General features: G+C 34.7%; 1 protein-coding gene across 2 annotated transcripts in view; it reads left to right on the top strand.

The window, feature by feature from the left end:
* The window catches only part of Dach1 (dachshund family transcription factor 1), a 396,267-nt gene that overhangs the window by 136,858 nt on the left and 239,171 nt on the right, over positions 1-20,238 (top strand). For both annotated transcript variants that reach the window (XM_006978011.4, XM_006978012.4), the window contains exon 2: positions 18,002-18,117. In XM_006978011.4, coding sequence (XP_006978073.1) covers positions 18,002-18,117 — 116 coding nt within the window. The remainder of the gene's footprint in view (positions 1-18,001; positions 18,118-20,238) is intronic.

Here is a 20,238-nt window from a genome sequence, read left to right as displayed (position 1 = left end):
TTGACTGTAGTGTAAGAGGGGATTGTGTGCAGGGGAGGTACCAAGTATATGTGTGTAAGCGTACACATGCCCAAGTGCATACACGAAGAGGCTAGAATAAGAAATCATGTGCCATGCTATGCCATATTCTGCCTTTTTCTCTTGATCAGTCTCTCACTGAATCTGGTTCTGTGCTGGCTGTTGTATTCCCTGTATCCTCCTGTGTCTGCCTTCCTGAGCCATGGTGTTTCAAGAAAAGGCATGGATGCATGGATTTTCACATGTGTGTTGGGCTTCTAGACTCAGGTCCTCATACTTGCACAGCATGTATGTATGAACACAGCATGCACTCACTGAACCATACCACCAGCTGCAGAATGAATGCTTTTAAATGTAATCCGGCAATGGAAAAGTACTTTAAAAATGGATATATGCTTAGAATAAAATTGTGTAGTTGTAGAAAATTACCGTAGCCAAGGAAAAGTGTTCCCTGGAAAGTGTTTAACAGATGAAACCATAAAGAAAACACTATAGTTCATAACAGTGAGGAAATTAATTTCATTTTTGTGTCTTGCCAGATTACAGGGATGGAAGAGCTCCAAACAATCACAACACATGTTTTCAAAAATTTAAACACTAAAAAAGAAACAGTAGATGAATGGAGAAATTAGTCATTATTGTTTTGATTAATTCAAATATGAATATTTGCAAACATTTGCTATATTTATTGGATTTTTTACTACAGATGCTAACTAAATTGTATTTTTGTCATTTAAAAATTTAGAAAATGTTTACTCTGTCAATTCCAAACAATTTTGACTCAGTAAGGTTGAGAAGGGTTGGACACATATGTGATATTAACTTTTACTCTTTCTTATTTTAATCAGGAAGGAGGAAAACATTCCCTGTAAATGCCACTTAAAAGTTCTGCAGTGATACAGAGTTCTGTGCTGAGAGAATATTCACATTAGAAAGTAACTTTATTCCACGTCTCTGTGAATAAAGCTCTCTACTCCCAACCTGAGTTCCATCCTCAGGATGCACTTGGTAGGAGAGAATCAATGCCTGTGACATGTCCTCTGACCTCAACAGAGATGCCACAGCACAAGAACATGCACAGATACACACACACACACACACACACACACACACACACACACACACACACACACACACACAGAGCAAATATAAATAAAAAATATAAGGAAATCCTTATATTCTTTCTTATTGTTCTAAATGTTCTTTTCTAATTGCATTTTCATGAGTTGAGGCCAGTGAGTAATGTTAAGAAATATTTATGTTAAGTAATATTATCATTACTCATAGATTTATTGATTGACAAGAAAGAACAAAATAAACATCATATGATGATCCAGAAGAATGAAAACTAGTGGTTAAGACCAGATCTGATGTTATGCCTTTGGAATCTCTGTACTCAGGAGACTAAGGCAGGAGGGTGGCCGTTTGAAGCTAGCCTGGGCAACACAGCAAGTTCTTTCAAAACAAGACAGTCCTTGTCTACTTATTATAAAAAATTTATATTAAAATAAGTTTGTTTCTTCAAATGAACCCAGGACTGCCAGGAGCCATAAGCACTGTTGTTGTGGTCACTGTTTTAAATTCTAACAACTATATTTTCTCATCTCTATTCTTGGACTTTAATCTTAGTTCCAGCCTGAAGTCATTGTGTGAATAAAGGTACAAATCAACGTAAAGTATTATAACTGAAAGAATATCTATTTCAACACTTATGAAATCTTTTGCAGTAAGCATTAGGAACTTACAAGCCACCAGACAGTTCTTCCCACATGTCTTACTCACTATTATCTTTAATAAATGGATCACATATGTAACTATATGTGGACACAGATATATGTCTGCAGACACATATGTATATGTATATATGGGATTTTCAATATTGCTACCACAAAATATAGCTGAACTTCAATTATATTAATCAAAATTCATCAGAAAAATTATTGCATTGTTTTAGACAAATAAGCGTAATTGTAGTGAAAGTATTTACCTTTCTCATTAAGAATTCTTTATTTCTATATTTCCTTCTTTGAAATATGTCACAATTAAGTGAACTGAGAGCTTTTTATGATTGTTTTAGATTCAGTATTTTTTTTTTTTATATTTCATTTCCTTAATTTCAGGTCTCTATTTACCTTTTCCTGTTTCATACTTAGACTAATCATTTAGGGCATTGGGCAATAATGCAATCAGTCTTTTGGTAGTGTTTATTCTCTCATCCAAGTCTTAACTTGTGGTCTTCACATAACCCATAGTATCATTTAAAGTTCATCTTCCCTTTGCCTTCCCAGAAGACAAATTAGCAAAGAGAAGCAGTTCTACTCTGCTTGTGGGTTTATGCTTATTCGGGTCTGACTATTCAAGTTATCTACAGCAGTTGAAGACCTTGGTTTTCTCATTACACTGTTTGTTTGCATTTGGTGATTTCCATTTGCAATTTAGTTCTGTCCTATAGATAGTTACATATTCCAAATAACTACCGCAAATACTTATGCTTTTTATGATGTGCTATACATATTCAGCTTTGCCAGAACAGTGAAAGGTATCTGAATATCAATAGCTAGTGATGAAAAATCTTGATCTTCATGTCATATTACTTGAAGACAGCTAGTTTCCTCAGCTGTGTGGTGATCATTTGGTCCACATATTCTCATGAAAAGAGTTGAAAATCAGGAGGCGACAGGTTCATTTTGGGGGATTTGAAACTTCTCCTCAATGATGGCATCTGTCATCTTAACTCACACATTTTCTCACAGGAAGACCTAGAGCAAGCCCAAAGTAAGGGGGAGGAAAATGATATATGACCACAGTTTTGTCATTCTACCCTTTGGAATGTTTGGTAGGGTCAAGACAGGAATAACTAAATAATTAAAAGTTCTCAATGACCAGGCAATGTGGCAGATACCTACACTCTCAACTATTTGGATGGCTAAAGCAGGACTACTTCAGCTTCCAAGGTCAAGGCAGCCTAGACAAATTATGACACTCTTTTCTCAAAGCAAAATAATATAACATTAGCAAATATGGATTTATTAAATGTCTTATACTTTAACTCCACTATAGTACTGTGGCAAGAAAATTAAGTGATTTAAAAAAAAAATAAAGGAATGTTTCAGCAGTGTGGAAAGTCCACCAAATAAGTGTTCTAAACTGTAGCTTGAGATAGCAATAAATAAGCTGGAATATTGGTTGTGAAACTGGTATTTGAAAGGGCAGCCACATGGATTCCTAATTAGTTCCTGAGTAAGAGTGTCTCTTCAATATGATTCTCCTATAGCCTCTTGAAATGTTATGGTCTAATAATTTTTTTTCTCTTGTGCAAAATTCTTATGAATTGATTAAATTGACTTTGGAAGGGCTCTATTTTTTTTCTTGTTAATTTTAAAGAAGTAATTTATGGTTTAATTCCTTAAAATAAAATTAACCTCTCCTTTGGTAGCATCCTCTATGCAGCTATCAGCACCACCTCTTCCTAAGATAATTATTATCATGTGTGTCAGGAAAGATGTTAGTGTGTATTTCAATGCTTTTTGATTTTTTTAATCAGTACTGTTCCTTGTCCAATAAATCTCTATTATTATACAAGTTCAATGTTACCTTTTGCTGATGATATTTTCTGCTTCGATGTAGAGGAAAATAAATTTAAAGTAATTGCTTTTAGAAGTTTATTGTTTTTAAAAAAAACTCTTGTAAGTAAATAGGATTAGAAGTACTTACTAATGTTTGCTTGCCAAGCTTACTGAAGTAGATGTTGATAGACACCCCGAATTACTTTCTTTCTTCCTATTTCATAGTACTTTAAGCTAATTGAGAAACTAATTCATGGTACCAAACTTGAAAATCATTTTGCAGAAAACTTTGATATAAGCATACTATAGGATTTTCATTTTAATTTACTATCATAAAATGCAAGTTTATATGAAAATGGTGTGTGATTTAGATTCCCTTTGAACTTGAGAACTTATTTTACATTTTTCAAAAAATTGTAGATGCAAATTATTTCATTTTAGCATCTCCATTTTGTGTCTTGCTTGATGTTTAAAAAGTAGGATGCTGTCACACAGACAAGAATGGGAATAACATGGTTTACATGGTTTTATTCTTGGTTATTTAAGAGCATTCTTTGGACAGGCTGTCAATGTAGTTCATAGATAAAGCTCTTACCGCTTGAAGCCCAAAGTTTGGTTCTAAGCACCTCTTTTCCCCAATAAATACTCCGAAGCAACAGCAACAAACTTTCTATTTACAAGAAGTGAGAGGAAGACAAGACACTGAGGGTGACCTATAATGTACAAGTGCATTGTAAAGTACAACTCACATTGGCAAGTATACTTACATATTTGCATAATTTAAGTTGATTATGCAATTGTTGGTTGTGGTTATGGACAATAAGTAGGTTGTGTGTGGACTAGTACCATGGCTGTGTATCATCACATATAAAGCTAGCCTTCATTGTAGTGTTGACAGAAATTTAGCTCCCATGTCCAAGAACAATTATGTAGGAAGAAAATGTAATCCAGGCATGGAGGTGCAGGACTTTAATCCCAGCCTCTAGGAGGCAGAGGGAGGAAGATCTCTGTGAGTTCCAGAGTAGCCTCATCTATGTAGTGAGTTCAAGTACAACCAAAGCTACATAGTGAGACCCTGTCTCAAAACAACAACAACAAACAAACCAACAAAGAATAAAATGATATAGTTTACCCTGAAGTTGGTTTATTTTCAAGGCTGTAAAAAATTCTGCATTAAATCATATTATTATAAATATATACTTTCTTATGGGTATACATGAATTTTTAAAATTTCAAGTTTGGATGTCTAGAGGTTTAAACTAAGTTTAAAAATTTGCATTTTGAACCACTTAATTGGTGATTTTCATCTCCATAGCTTTCCATCAGTTTAAAACTGTGTGGGTTCTTCTCCTTCCAACCACCTATGTTTGAATAATGAGGACAGACACAAAGAGTTCAGCTAGGAGAAGGGCTAACGTACAGAAGGCAATAACTCAGCAGGCTTCCACTTCACCATCATCAACGGACCAACATATGAAACACTGTGACATGTCTTATTGCCAGACTTGAGGCTCATAAATAACTACTAAAACACTTTTGATTCAGGTGCTCCTAATCATACACATCCATTTCTTCCTGCAGCTCGTTATTCTCATATTGTTTTTCAATATGAGAATATTAATTTAACAACCATTGATTCCCACTTTATATAAGACCTGTGCTTATATGCTTTAAGAAATAACACTAAACATGGCCCATTAAAGCCTTATCTTTATGGAAACTGCAAGGATGTACAATTATCAATAAACAAATAAAACCATAGTATTTTTGAAACTACAGCATGGTGGTTAAAGGGAACTGCTAAATGGATCCATTGACGTAGGGCATGGTATTAGGGAAGGCAACCTATAGGGAGATCTTACTGGAGACTATTTCAACAATTAGCAAATAATAACTCTAAAGATGTGAGACGAAAGGATGTTTTGTTTTGAAATAATATATAGATTCGTACTTGTGTCATGAAAATGCACCCATAATGACAAAATTCAGAAATGTTCCAGATATTACTGATTATGATGCAAAAAATGTCTTTAAGGTTGAAATAGTACTGTGACTATCGTTAAAGGCCTAGTTTCATTCAGTTCTGTTACATTAGCAATCTGTGTAATTGATGATTTCCCTTGCTGGTTTATGCATTTTCTTTTTATCTCTTTCTCTCTTTTGTGATGGAGTCTTTGGATAGGTCAAGTTCATTTTTAAGTTTGATTCTCCTGCCTCAGCCTGAAAAACACAAATTTATAGGTGTGTAACACCTATAAATGTTTAATGTTTCTTGTTTTCACACCTATAACCATTAGATTTGTTTGTGAAATGGGTCTAGAGGTGATAAATATGGCATGGCATTACTGTGAATATTAATTCATATGATGTATGCTGAGGTATTTAGCATAATGATTCTTTTTGATAAATTAAATTATTATATATAATGATGTTTGACCTCTATCTTGACAACAGTAAATTGAGTTTCATGCTAAGCTCATGAGAATCTGAAAAATCATGGGATTGCTTATTCCTAGTGTTTTACATTGTCCTCTCTGAGTCTCTCTTCCACATTTGTAATATTTTCCTTCTCAGCATTTACCAAGCTTTTCCCTATGGGTAGAGATAGGCACTCATGGTTTTCTGACCTTGTATTAGAACATTAACCAGAAAAATTCCCAGGCCAATAATTCAGTCTTGCAAAATAGTTGAGTGTAACACACACACACACACACACACACACACACACACACACACGTATATGGGTATACATAGATATGGGAGAGAGAGAGAGAGAGAGAGAGAGAGAGAGAGAGAGAGAGAGAGAGTTAGAAAGTAGCTTCAGTAATTCTGTCCATATGGAACATTGTCAAGGCCTGAACAAAGCATTATTCTAGGTGTATACTTTTTTGTTTTTGCGATGGACACCTTGAATGTGGCATTTGAGACCTTCAGTGTCTTCATCTCACCTGTCCTTCATCTGTCAAAACCATACATACATTTTATAACTCATAACAAATACTTTTGTTTCTTTACCTGAAATTTAACCTTCCTTGTCTTTTAAAATCACTTGAGTCTTTGTGGCATAATGCTACTCTATCAACTATGAAGTCTTTTTAGGAAACAGGTCTGTATAGTCTTGTTTTTGTCATAGTATTTAGGATCTGTCTCTTTGTCCAGTGGCCTTCCAACAATTGTTTGCACACAGATGTTTGAAGGACAACATACATGAAGCAAGTCATCAGATTTATGTTCTTTGAGTCTCATTTGTTGAACTAAGACAGAAACATATTTTTAAAACTAAAAAATAGATCAACCAGTTGTCAGAAAAAACTGACTGTAAATTGTATTTCTACTTTTAATTTAAGAAATCAAAATACAATAACTTTATTTCCTAGAATTATCTCCAATATAATATTGAAGTTTAATTAAGAAACATTTAACCTGCCAGTTGTGGCACATGCCTTTAATCCAAGCACTGGGGGACAGAGGCAGATGCTCTATGCATTCCAGGCCAGACTGGTCTACAGAGCAAGTTTCAGTACAGCCAAGGCTACTACACAGAGAAACCCTGTCTCAAAAAGCAAAACAAAAGAAAAAAAGAAAGAAAGAAACATATTATTTAGCAGAAATAATAAATATAAAACCATATTTGTATACATTAAAGATTGTAACACCTAATTTGCCTCAGTTATTATAGTTCATAACTAGGAAAGATAATACTTTGATCTTACAAGTTTCTTGAAAGTAAGTCCTTAAAATAATTCCTGGTATCTAAAAATATATCATGACTACAGTCAAGCTGTCATGTTCTAGTCAACTTAATCACTTCTAATTATTTTAGAGCATCATGCACTTAGGAATAAGTAACAAATACACACACACAAAGAACATAGAACTTAACATTATGATTAGAATTTTAAAAGCAGCCCTTGCCCTTTATTTCAGTGAAAGTAAATGCCCACATTAAAACAAATCTATTTAAGCTTACAAACAACAACAGCAAAACAATTGCCGGTATCATCCCCAAATCTGTGATACAGGACATTTACTTCATAATTTCTTATAGTACCTAATATAGTAAAAGGCCTTTCATTAGGGAATGTACTTTTGAGAGAATGAAATAGATTTCAATTAATATAAGTCATATTAACAGCACTGTTTGGTGGTTTTGTAACTTCTATGCCACCTAAGGAATTAAGCATGTTATTAAATGTATACATTCTGGGAACAACACAGCTTCCCATGCTTTAATATCATCTTTTCACTAATAGATAGCACTAGAATCCTCAGGGAAGTGTCAGTTGGGAGGTCACTGCATTCTAGAATTAGTAGAAGAATTTGCTTCAAAACTATATTCCTTGACAACTCTCCATGTATTACGCAGTGGAGGTGACATTGTTTTTCTTCTTGTATTCAGCATTTCTCTAGGAAATAACTTATGTCCATATTTCTCAGAAGTAAGATACAAACAACTTGTTAGTTGGAGGGAAAACATGCATTTTCCGTTGAATCAGCCATCTTGTCCATGTCTTCCTAAGCAGGCAGACATGGTTTCGTGAGTTCTGAGTCAAGGGGTACTAGTTTTTTCACCTTTACTTGAAAGTAATTTTCTTCCCTCATTGTTATTATAATTCATTTAAAAATGTTTGCTCAAAAAATAATAATAACAATCTTGATTCAGAGCAAGACAATATATCACCACAGAAATTAAACTGAATTGAGTATTTATTGCATTTCTTTGTTCTGGACAAAAATTTCTATAAAAGCAAAATGTTGAAATACGGTTTTCAAGAAAGAAATAATTTTGTTATCTTTAAATTTCATCTATAAAATTGATTATAAAACATCAGCTCTCATACTTTATAATTCCCTTAAATAGAACAGCAGAAAAAAAAGGTACATTTAAAGCACATTTATTTGACCAAATGATCAACGCTTTTTGCATATTTTTCAAGGCTAGAAGTATGGAGAGAACATAGAGAGATAAGACATGTCCCACAAAACAGTTTGAGAATAATTATGTATGTCTGTTTGATACTTAACATTCTTAAGATAAGTGAATCATGGATTGGAGTATTAATGTAATTGTGGAAATGCATGTGTTAATGACCTAGATATATTGTATGAATGCTCCGTTCCTCAACATCTTTATTTATTAGCTTTTGCTTTTTTACCCTCATCTTTCTTAAACACCCCTACTCTGTTGCCCCAGGATATCAATTTGGAACATTTAGTTTCCATTTATTTACTATATGTTTCACAAAATAAATGGAGAGCTCCTTGAAACAGGGTCAGTAACTTACAGTTATTTCCAATGACACCATGAAGTCAAGCATACTGACATGTTCAATTAATATTTTCTTCATAATTAACAAATACAGCATGGCTATATTATTACAAGATGCTCAGGTTTTGCTCTCTGAAGACATATGATCTTCATACACAACATAAATCTGTTATATTATGTTTTACTCCTCCATGTGTCAATATCCTTACCAACACCATGGGCGATAGTAGTGTCCATCATTATGGAAGTAGCTCCATGGATGAATAGTTTACTAACTTATATAATACCTAGGATTTCATAGTCAGAAATTTAGAATACAGTAATTATAACTATAATAAGTAGTACCCATCTGCAATATTCTTATAAGAATATAAAAATTCAGATAACAGAGTGAACTCAATGCCATGCCTGATAGAAACATAATCAGAATTGTCATATTATCTTATTTAATATAAGTATCAAAACAAAATGAAAATGTTTGGAAATGCCATCTGCCAAAGACAATAGTTTGATATATTTTGAAAGTGAATCAAATTAAAAATGATATGAGAACAGAATGATAGCCATCTACAGCTACCATGTATGTGTGTGTAAGGCACTATTGAAATCCAACAGCAATCACAAGCTCTATGTTACAAAAAAAAAAAAAAATCACTGCTAACAGAAGAGCCGGTCAGTTAAACAGAAAAATTGAAAAATTATATTAAAAAAAAAAAACTTTCATTGTGATCATGAAGTCCAAACATTGCATTGAATTGATTTAGTCATTTTATACTATAATTGGAACATTATTTTACATGAATTGTAAATTTTGTAAAATAGTTCTAATATATAATAGGACTTCTGAAAAGAACCTAATCTAATCTAGTCAAGCAGCGACTGGTCTCCATACTTCAAAAAAGCAGTTACAACAGTTCGAAGTCATGTCAGGATGTGTTCATCAGTGCATTCCGTTAAGTGTTTGCATATCATTGCACAAAGAATTTCCTGAAAGTAAATTCATCTGCAGCCTGGAATCTTACGGGGAAAATGTATAAAGTCATTAAAAAGTTAAGTGTGTTTATCTATGCAGCTGACTAGGGTGCCAAGTAATATTTATAAATAGCATGCTCTATGAGGGAAATGTTACATGTGTGGATTTATAGAATAGCTAAAAAAATAAACACTATTAAGTTTTTGTATCTTTTTAATACAAATTTACATATCTTTTATTTACTTTTAACTTTATATATGATTCATAAAATATATTTTCTGATTGATTGGTGGGCATACTTTTTAGAAAATAATTTCTCATGGGTATAAAGAATTCAAATGGAAATATTTCCTAAAGACTCCTCAATTGATAAAGGTTAAGTTTAAAAAATATTCGAGAGGTATTGAAGTGGCTCCTCATGTAAAAATGCTTTCTGTCTGAAGATGAATAGCTTAGTTCACATCTCTAGAAAACAGACATGACTGTGTGTGTGTGTGTGTGTGTGTGTGTGTGTGTGTGTGTGTGTGTGTGTGTGTGTGTGTGTCTGTAACCACAGGACTGTGTCAGGAAGAGATACGAATGTAGTTGGGGATAATTGGCCAGTAGCCTAACCTGAGGTGCAGCGGGAGGGAGACTGTCAGGAGAGGAAGTGGGGAACACTAGAGTAAGATACCCAAATTTTCCTCTGCCACTGTACATATCACAAACATATGTCCTCAAACATGCTCATGTACACCACATACAAACACCACACACATGCACACACACAACTTAGAAAATAAAAATACCTTGACAACCCAATTTTATAAATTACTCATAATTGCTAATTTCTCTTCCAATCACAAAGCTTCTCTTTCTAGAGAACTCCAGTGAACGAAGAGACTCATGGCTGCAATAGGTGCTGAAAATAAGCAATAGATGAGGGTCAGTCCTAAACAAGATATTTAAACCATTCCTTTCAAGTCTTAGGGAACAGGCAGAAGAGGCATGGATAGAATCTAAGAGTGAACGTAAAGAAAAGAGTTGTCAAATGCGGGCTTCTCACAACCCACAGCCACTGAAATCTAGAACTCCTTAAACAATTGCAGATAGCTGTAATGGGTCTGTAAGAAAGGCTTCTCCACTACTAGGCATGGGGAACAGAGTAGTCCAGTGAGCCCGCCTCCTCACTATTGACCTATTTGCTACAGACAGATTGAGTGACAAAAGGAATCATTGACTATAGTCGTATACTGGCAACCCTGAAAGCCTCCAATGAACAGTCTCATCAAATATTCATATAGGTAGCGCTAGTTAAACTGAATGTTTCGTGAAATAAACCAAAACTCTTGCATCTGAGAAAGGGACAAGTTGGGTGGACTAGTTAAGGGGTATGTGTGTGTGTGTGTGTGTGTGTGTTGAGCACAAAGAGTAATCAAAATGCATCATACACAATAATTATATTTTTTAATATAATAATGATATTATATTATCAAAGAACGTACTTAACAAAAGTAATAAAATAATATGAAATTATTTGGTAACATTAATAAAAATAATGATAAAATTAGCATAACTTGAATGCAGATAGTACATTCAAGAGATCTTTATTGGTGTTTTGGTTTCTTTTTTGAGTCAGTATTTTCAGGGTAGCCCTGGCTGTCCTGAAACTCCCTCTGTAGACCATGCTGGCCTGGAACTCACAGAGATCCTCCTGCCTCTGCCTCCTGAGTACTGGGATTAAAGGTGTGCACTGTCACCACTCGGGTTGCATTCAAGGGTCCACAACGCAGAGAACCAGAATGACACAGCGATAGAGAAACTCCAAACTGATGACAAGCATGAGACTGAGAAATGGGTCCCACAGAGCATCATTTCAAAGGAAAAAGTGTTTCCTCAAAATGTAACCATCTAAAAAAAAAAAGATAAGAATCCACACACACTGGGACATCAGTTCTGCCACAAGAGTCTTGCAATTATCTGCATTCATAATGTTCAGTAAACACAAAGATAAGTTTTTCTCCATAAACAAGTTAATAGTATTTAGGAGAAAACTATACTTCTTTTGCTTCTTTTTATGAAATGCACATTAGTCTTAAGAGGTTTGCACAAAACTGGTGACTCTTATTTCTTGAAGTTCATTGAATCTGGAAGATATCAATATTTATGTATGCTTTGTGTCTTTAAGGAAAATATAAACAAAAATATATAGAGTACATGGATATAGACAGATGTAGACCTCAGGTCCTTCTAAACTTTACCCAGGATGGTGGTTTACTTATAATGAATTTTCTGTAGAATTATGATGTGAACTTTTGAAATGTAACTTCATTTTAAAGTTTTGTTTTTTATATTTGAAATGTATGCAAATATCTTAGAATCTTATGCACATCTTGGAAGAATATACAACTCTCCCTTCAGAGATAATCAATATTTTGACGTTTTTCCTTCATTGTGCTTATGATCACAATATTTTTGTGTGCCAACCTTCCTTTAGTGTGTTTTCACTTTTGTACTCCAGTTCATCCACATCTGCATGCATGAGCTTTGCTGTTTTATTTTACTTAATATATAAGCCTTACTCCACGTTATCATATACTCATAAAGTTTATGACTTTATAATGCTCAAGTCAAGATTGCAAATCATTAAGAAGAATATATATTTCTGATCCAAAATAATTTGTTAACAAAAATAGAAAATGTATAAATTATGCATTATATTAACATAATGTGATTATTTAATAACAATCTAACTCTAAAATATGTATTTATATTATAAATAGATCATAAATCAAGTATTATATGATAGACAACAACATCCTCATTTGTCTTTGTTCTGTAGACTCATTCACTTGAAGGAAATTTGAAGAATACAGCACATAGTAGGGGATTTCTTCTGAAAATAAATAGGAGAAGGCAAATAAGTCTTGTAGATTAGCCTAATGGGTTACCTTCACTCCTAAATAATTTTGTTCTAGGATGCATTTCAATATTCATTTTCTCCCATACATTTTTCTGCTATCCCATTTTTCATACTTGGTGCAATTTTAACTTCTACCTCAGATGAGATTGTGAATCTTGCTCATTCATTGAGTTGATATCACGTATATTTCAATGCTTGCACATGATTATTCTTCGACTCTTGTGTAAATGAAGGAGTGAGTGGTACAGAAATGTGAACCTTTCTAAGCAGGTTGGATTTGGCTTCTTTTGGAGGGTGAGGGCTGGGTAGCTATTTTCACACTTACAATTAGTTACCAAAATTTCTCAAAAGCTGCTAAAGACATTAGCAGGCAGCTGCCCTAGGATGTTTGGTGACTGAAAAATCTGTGAAGTGCCCCTGACCCCCTGCCAGTATCGCCAATGACTCTCATTCCTTTAATGCACTTAGCTGCATATCACTTTGACTTCTTTTTCTAAAGCTGAATTTTGAGTCTCCTTGAATAAACATCATAAATGTGTCTGAAGTCAGGCCCTACAGCCTGGAGCCCTGGGAACAAATGGACAATGAAGTGTCAGTAAACTTTATACTGGAGAGAGAGAGAGAGAGAGAGAGAGAGAGAGAGAGAGAGAGAGAGAGAGAGAGAGAAGAAAGAAGATTGTCCAAAGCGATTCATCTGAAAAGAAAATCTTCCTATTCAAAACTGCAGAAAAGAATGTGTTTCTAAATATTCAGGGTTTGAAGGGGGGATGTGGATAGCTCTAAGCCATTGCCCTCCTTTGAAAAATACCAAAGTCTGGGCTGTGGCTAAGATGAGGAGCTGAGAAAAAGGAGGAAGTCTTTGGTTATGATTTCATTCAAGCTGTTAAGACTAATGATTTAAATAATGTCTTCCTTTTGATTTGATATAGGACAGCTCAGCATACTTTGGTCCACTTGTCTCTGTGGTAGCAAAGTCTAGGATGAATGTGGCTGCCATTAATGTACATACTCAATCTAAGAGAGTGCTTTTAAAAAGTGTTCTGTTCCTCTGTTCAGTTTAGTTTTCATTTATCTTTTCAAGAATAACTGACCTCCAATAAAGCATACTAAGAGTTTGTTTAACAATAAGGTAATTTAATTAGCTGTTCTGAGCAGTTAGGTAATTTGATTAAGATTATACTGTCTGATAAATTAATTAATCCTATATACAGGCATATCTATTTAGACAATAGCATTTTACTTCTGGCCTTCACACTGGCATATGGTCTCTTGGAAGTTCCTTAAATCCCTGTTGAAAGAATTTAAGGATTAAGTATTTGCAATGAAGTTTTGTTTCTCAGAGCACTGCAGAAATTAATGATCTCCAGAAGTTAATGTTCAAAATTCTGAGTACAATGCAAACTTCTCAATAGAAGAACCTTACTGTAAATAATAAAGGGATAATAATCTTTTTAGCAAATATATTTTCCTACTTTCCTTCAATGATGATGAAGGAGGAGGAGTCAGAAGAGGAGGTGGAAGGAGGAGAAGGAAGAAGTTCTATTTGACTCACAGAGAGGGCAACCAATAGTCTAGTACTTAGAGAAATTTAACATCTTTCTCTCCTCTTTTAAAAAAGAGTTGTTCTGGTCTTTTCCTCAGTGTCTCAATGCTTCCTTCTTACATAATGGTAAAGTAATCCCCAGTAGGGTGTTAGTTGATGGCCTTAGGGTGTTACCACCATCAAGGGTGTTTGCATTTTAATGGAAGGCTTTAAAAGAACTTCAAGCATCTAGTCTGAGTGCAATAAATCTCCATTGGTGGAGTTTGAAGCAAAGTGATAGATTGGGCAGGAGCTATCTGTGGTGAAAGGAGCCCACTGGGTTTATTCTAATCACAGCATGAATTAAAGTGTTCCTACTTAGTGGTAGCCTGACTTTTGCTTCCAAAGAGAAAGTTGTGAGGACAGCTCCTGTGGCCTGAATAATGAAGCACTCCTTAGCAGTTTCATTTTCTTTAAAAGCAAAACAAGTCAAAGGGCTAAAAGTTCAAATCTTTGAACTCCCCTTTCCTGCCCTATTTTCTCCATGGCTGTCCCAAATGTATACCCTCTCACTTGTGCTTGAGGTGTACAGGTAGAAGATGGTCACACTTTCTCTAAATTGCAGAGTTTGTGTATGTGCCTTCTTTCCTTCCTTTTCTTTTATTTTTTTTATCTTCTAGAGGCTTTTTTGATCACTGGAATTGACAGGGCAGTGTACTTGTGAAGTCTGGGAGTAGGAAAAATAGATTAACAAATAGATCAACATCTTTTTAAAAAAATAAAAAGAGTAAGATACTGACTTTTTTTGTCCTCCATGAAGTTCTGAGAGTAAAACAGATTCATAGATGTCTGCGATCAGGACTGCTTAAGTGATAATGGTGTGACCCCACTGACTGTGGACTATCCACACACACAGAGCCTGAAACGGGACATAGTGACAGAGAACAATGAGTAGACTCAGCTAGATAATGTGGAGAGGAGGACGGATTTTCACAGAAACAGTAACAGAAGCAACCTTCTCAAAAATAGTATTACAAGAGACCCAACTCACCCACTGTTCAGATCAGTGTGGTGGTACAGGATCTGTAATCCTAGCATGGGGGGAGGGTGCGGCTAAGGAATGTGTGAAATGAGTTCAAAGTCAAGCTTCAGATATATAATGTAATCTTCCTTCAAAAGAAAAAGAGAAAGATTTAAAAAGAAAGAAAAAGGCATTCAGTAGAACCCAATATAAAATGATACATAAATGGTGGAATAAAATAGTAAAAATGGAAAAGAAGATTGCGCCAAGTATTCGAAGGTCTGTAGTAAGGCCATCATGGATTGTGGGTCCAAAAAGGAAGATATTTTCCATCATATGTAATATATTGATGTAAATATGTATATATATATATATATATATATATATATATATATATGTATATACACACATATATGCAATATTCTTCTGAAATTATGTTGGAGTGCTATCTGAAAATGAGGCTCTAGACTGGAACCAAGGAAGGAGGTAGGTCTTAGAAGAGACTGGAAATCTGTAACAGTGGACCAAATGAAAAATAAAGGATGATCTGGAACAGGAGTGGGACATAGACAAGAACATGAACATAAAGAGATGATATTTGAGTATGCAAAAGAGGAAATGATACATCCAAGTGTGGACGTTTGGCTTAGTCAGTCAGGTGCCATTTTGCTGAATAAGGGAAAGAAAAATAGGTTTTAATGGGGCATATGCTGAGTTCAGATTTGGATAAGCTGAGTCTTAGATTATTATAGAGCATCTAAGCAGGGATGTCGACTAGATGGGCATCAATCTGTCTGCATCCTGGAGGAAGATCTGGGCTGTAGATGTATGTTTAGCCATTAGTCCCAGCATCGAAGTGATGACGAGAGAGGAGTTCACTCAGGGAGAATAGGTCCTATCAGAGGCCTGTCGATTGATTCCAAACAAATGATCAGTTAAAAAGCCAGAAGAATCACAATGAAGAATAAGAACACGTAGCTGGAGAGATACATCAGAGCAATAAGCAGAAGGGTATCCAAATTGATTTACAAGACAGGTAAAGTTGCAAATAAGCCCCCTGCTCTCAGTCCAAAGGCCTCCAGGAACTAATGCCAGGATCTAATGCAGTCTCAGTCTGTGTTCCTCCTGCTGTTTGAGCTGTGTTAGCTCAACAGACGTACTGCTACACACCCATGGTTCCTATGATCCCATGGTTCCTATAGTCCCATTTCTTTCTCATGTTATCACAGTAGTGTGCTTTTCTTCTACACACTTAACATCCCTTAAAAGTTTCTTCTAATGTTTCCCCTGCCATCTTTCTTTCCTGAAAATGGAAGTCTCATCACCTAGCCTCTGCCCCTACTAGTCCACAGACTGTAACTTCTGTGTGGGACCTAGCATATTACAAATTACACTGCGGTTATTTATGAACAAGATTCTTCCCTCTTGGCCAGAATATAAACTCCTGAAGATGAAGAACTCACTCCTCTAAATTAGCCTCCATCGTGCACTGCTTTGAAAACAGCAGGTACTTAGTAATTATTTGCTCAATGACCACATATATTACTTATATAATATAAAAGAAAGACAGTTTTTTAATCTTCTGATGAAACAAGGGACTTCAGCAGAGACCAGCATAGAAATGCTTGAGGACAAAGGATAGATATATCTGATGTCTGTGGTATATCTAGGCACATATTGGCCAAATAAATAATGGAGGCCCTAGCAAAAGCACATTCATAATACTGAGGCAAAAATGAGGACATAATGGTAAATATTCTTATTTGTCTCAAAGACTGTAAGTACTACATTTTTTGTATTTGGTACTTTCTTACAAAAATGATGAATGCTGAACTGTATATTTGCTTTTATAACTTAAGAGATTAATCTTCTCTAATGTGAAGGATAAGAAGTGCTAACAATAAGCACATTTTTATTTTTCCTAAAGGCAAATTTAAGATACTACATAAGCAGTTTCTCAGTGATGTCCTACAAATATTTCCAAGCCTTTCCAATTTACTCTTGTATATTAAAAATAGGACAACTTCGTGGGATTGTTCAGTTAAATAGAATAAGGGTTAAATGATAACTTGACTTATCTTTTAAATGACAAAAAATAAAGAAATTGCAAGACCTTTTCACACATTAGAGATGTATTGTCATTTATCATCTAGATATCAGGCTAGCAGTGCGAAGTAATAAAACATATCATCGAAAAATGTGCTATAGGTCTGAATCATTCTTTCATTCCACCTCCCAGCTAACTGTAGTATTAAATCAAACAAGCAGAACATTTCCTTAGGCAGCCATTGCCTTTTAATTTCCTGAAGAACCTTAAAATATCATTCATTACAAGTACTACACATATTTGGTTTTTAAAAGTCTCATAAATCAATAGCAGGCTGACTGTAATAATTATTACAAGTTAGTGCATAATTTTCGCGCTGAAGGCTGAATGCAGAACTTTAGCATATGCAAACGAGGCAATTCAAACTGTGTATAGATATTAATATGAAGAAGCAGGTAACGAGGTGCAGGCTATGAATTATGCATCAGGAGTGGCTGATCTTCAATGAGGAAAATGAATTCAGCATGTAATCTAATTAGTGATGGAAGTCTATTACATCTAACTGCAAAAGCAACCGTCCTTGAAACAAATTTATTTACAGTCCATGTTACCACTTGAAACAACTTTGAAATGATGTGTCAGACAACAGCTTAATTGTAAAATTTTTTGTTTGTTTGTCTCAGTTCCAGACCTGGAAGGCCTCCGAAGAGGACTCAAAGTGTCACCTCCCCAGAGAACTCTCATATCATGCCGCATTCTGTCCCTGGCCTCATGTCTCCGGGAATAATTCCACCAACAGGTAAGGGTGTGATCATTTATGCCAAGACATTAAGCATCAACCAGTATTACAGATTTTACACGTACCCATCCTTACAATGATATTTACATGCTTTGGTTTTACTTTGTGAACACGAAGATAATGTTCTTATAAGAGGTTATTTTAAAAATGCATCAGGATTACTAAGATTTCCTTTATAAAAATAAAATGGAATGAGCTTAATTGATTAAAGTGCTAGAAGTCCATTTAATTGCCCCCTACAAATTTCATAAAACAAAAATCACTAGTCCTAGGTTTTTGGTTTTTTTTTTTTCAACTTAAATTTAGATGCTCAGAAATGATCAGTAATTCCCCAAGGTCAACTGCTGAGAGACACCAATGACTATTCAAATCTTTTTGTCTAGATTATGAACAATTTTATTCCAATACAATTCAGGAATACAGATACACATGCAAAAAGAAGACAAAAAATGCCAAAAATGCAAATTTTTTTAAACAAATACATTTCCATTACAACCATTTAAAGGAGGGTTTTTAAGACATTTGAAAATATATAAGTGACAACATACTGTAGCATGCACACACACATTGTATACTATAAATGATGATAAATCATAACTAAAAATAGCTCATTTGATTTATGTCACTTGGATGTGTTCATTAATTCTTTAATGTAATTTTCTATGTTTGTGCCCACTTTTGGTTTTCAGCAGGAAAGAGCCAGAGCTATGATCAGATTAACATAATTATTATATTATATAACATATATTACTCTTGCTTAAGGAGGAGATGCCTGTATGTTACGCAATACATTTAAAACAACAGAAATATCTTGAAATATATTTTTCAAGATAGTTCCTATTTCTTTCTGAATAGCACAGCTGGCCATAAACTTGAAATCCTTCTACCCCAGCCACCGGAAATGCTGAGTTAGAGGCCTACGCTACCAAGTGAAGCTAAATAGTCTCTTTTTTTTCTGAACCTCTGTCAGCATTGTCTTCTTTTGAACATTCTCTTTTTCTATGCTCTAATATAATCATGGACATCTGGTCACATTCAGTTGTTGGGATAAAGTTCCTTGAACTTAATGGATATTCAACACCTGAAACTCAATTTTGTGAATATTTATCAAGTATCATTTCAGCTTGTTTTTTTGCTATTTTATATTTAGCACTATTCTTATCAATGATTCAAAAATTTCTATTTTTCTGTATTTATAAATGAATGTATCTGTGTAAATATGATTGATGTAAAGTCTATGTATATGGTATATGTGCATGTGTGGGTAAAGATTGTGTGTGTGTGTGTGTGTGTGTGTGTGTGTGTGTGTGTGTGTGTAGGCCAAATGATGACATTTGGTGTCAAATTATATCACTTTCTGCAATATCCTCTGACAGTCTCTCATTGAACCTTGAACTCATCCTTCTGTCCCACCCACCACAAAATATTGGAGTAACAGGTGGGCACTGCCACATCCAGCTTTTGTGTAGGTGTAGAATTTTAAACACAGGTCTAACTACCTGTAGAGCAAACACTCCTAATACACTGAGCCATCATTTCATTTCCAAATAATTGAAATTACTATTGAGATTGAGATTTTTATGCTGGAAATTTTACCTAGAAAACACATACACACATGTACTTATATTTAAATTAATAGTTCAAAATGACCCAGTTGCCAGGCAAGTATTTTCTAGGTCACTTGCTTCTCACCATAGTGAATCCCACTGTCCAAAATTCTAATCCCAAATTTGCCATTTGAAAAAGAAATTGGTAGTGTGCAATGAAGCTTGAACTAGTCATGTTTAAGTAGTTGATCAAATGTCCTTTTGTCAATTACTTTTTTTCCTTATTGTTGAGACAAATGCCAAAGAAAAGAGACTTAGAAGGAAGGATTTAGTCTGTCTTGGGGTCTCAGTCAAATCTATGATGTGCTGTTTCTTAGGTCAGTTTAACTCAGGGCATCATAGGGGGAAGGGTGGTAGAAAGAGTTGCTCACTTCCTGGTTATAGGTTAGAAGCAGAGAAACAAGACAGAGCATGCTCATCTTAGTCTTCCTTCTGTTCTATTTTATTCTGACCCCAAATTCAATCCCCAGTATGTTTCATGGAGTGCATCAGGAGAGCAGTTCTTCTTGCGGAG

The sequence above is a fragment of the Peromyscus maniculatus genome, chromosome 9 (genome assembly GCF_049852395.1).
Source record: "Peromyscus maniculatus bairdii isolate BWxNUB_F1_BW_parent chromosome 9, HU_Pman_BW_mat_3.1, whole genome shotgun sequence".
NCBI classification, from domain to species: Eukaryota; Metazoa; Chordata; class Mammalia; order Rodentia; family Cricetidae; genus Peromyscus; species Peromyscus maniculatus.
The sequence above is the reverse complement of the archived record's forward strand: the minus strand, read 5'-3'. Positions and strand labels throughout refer to the sequence as shown.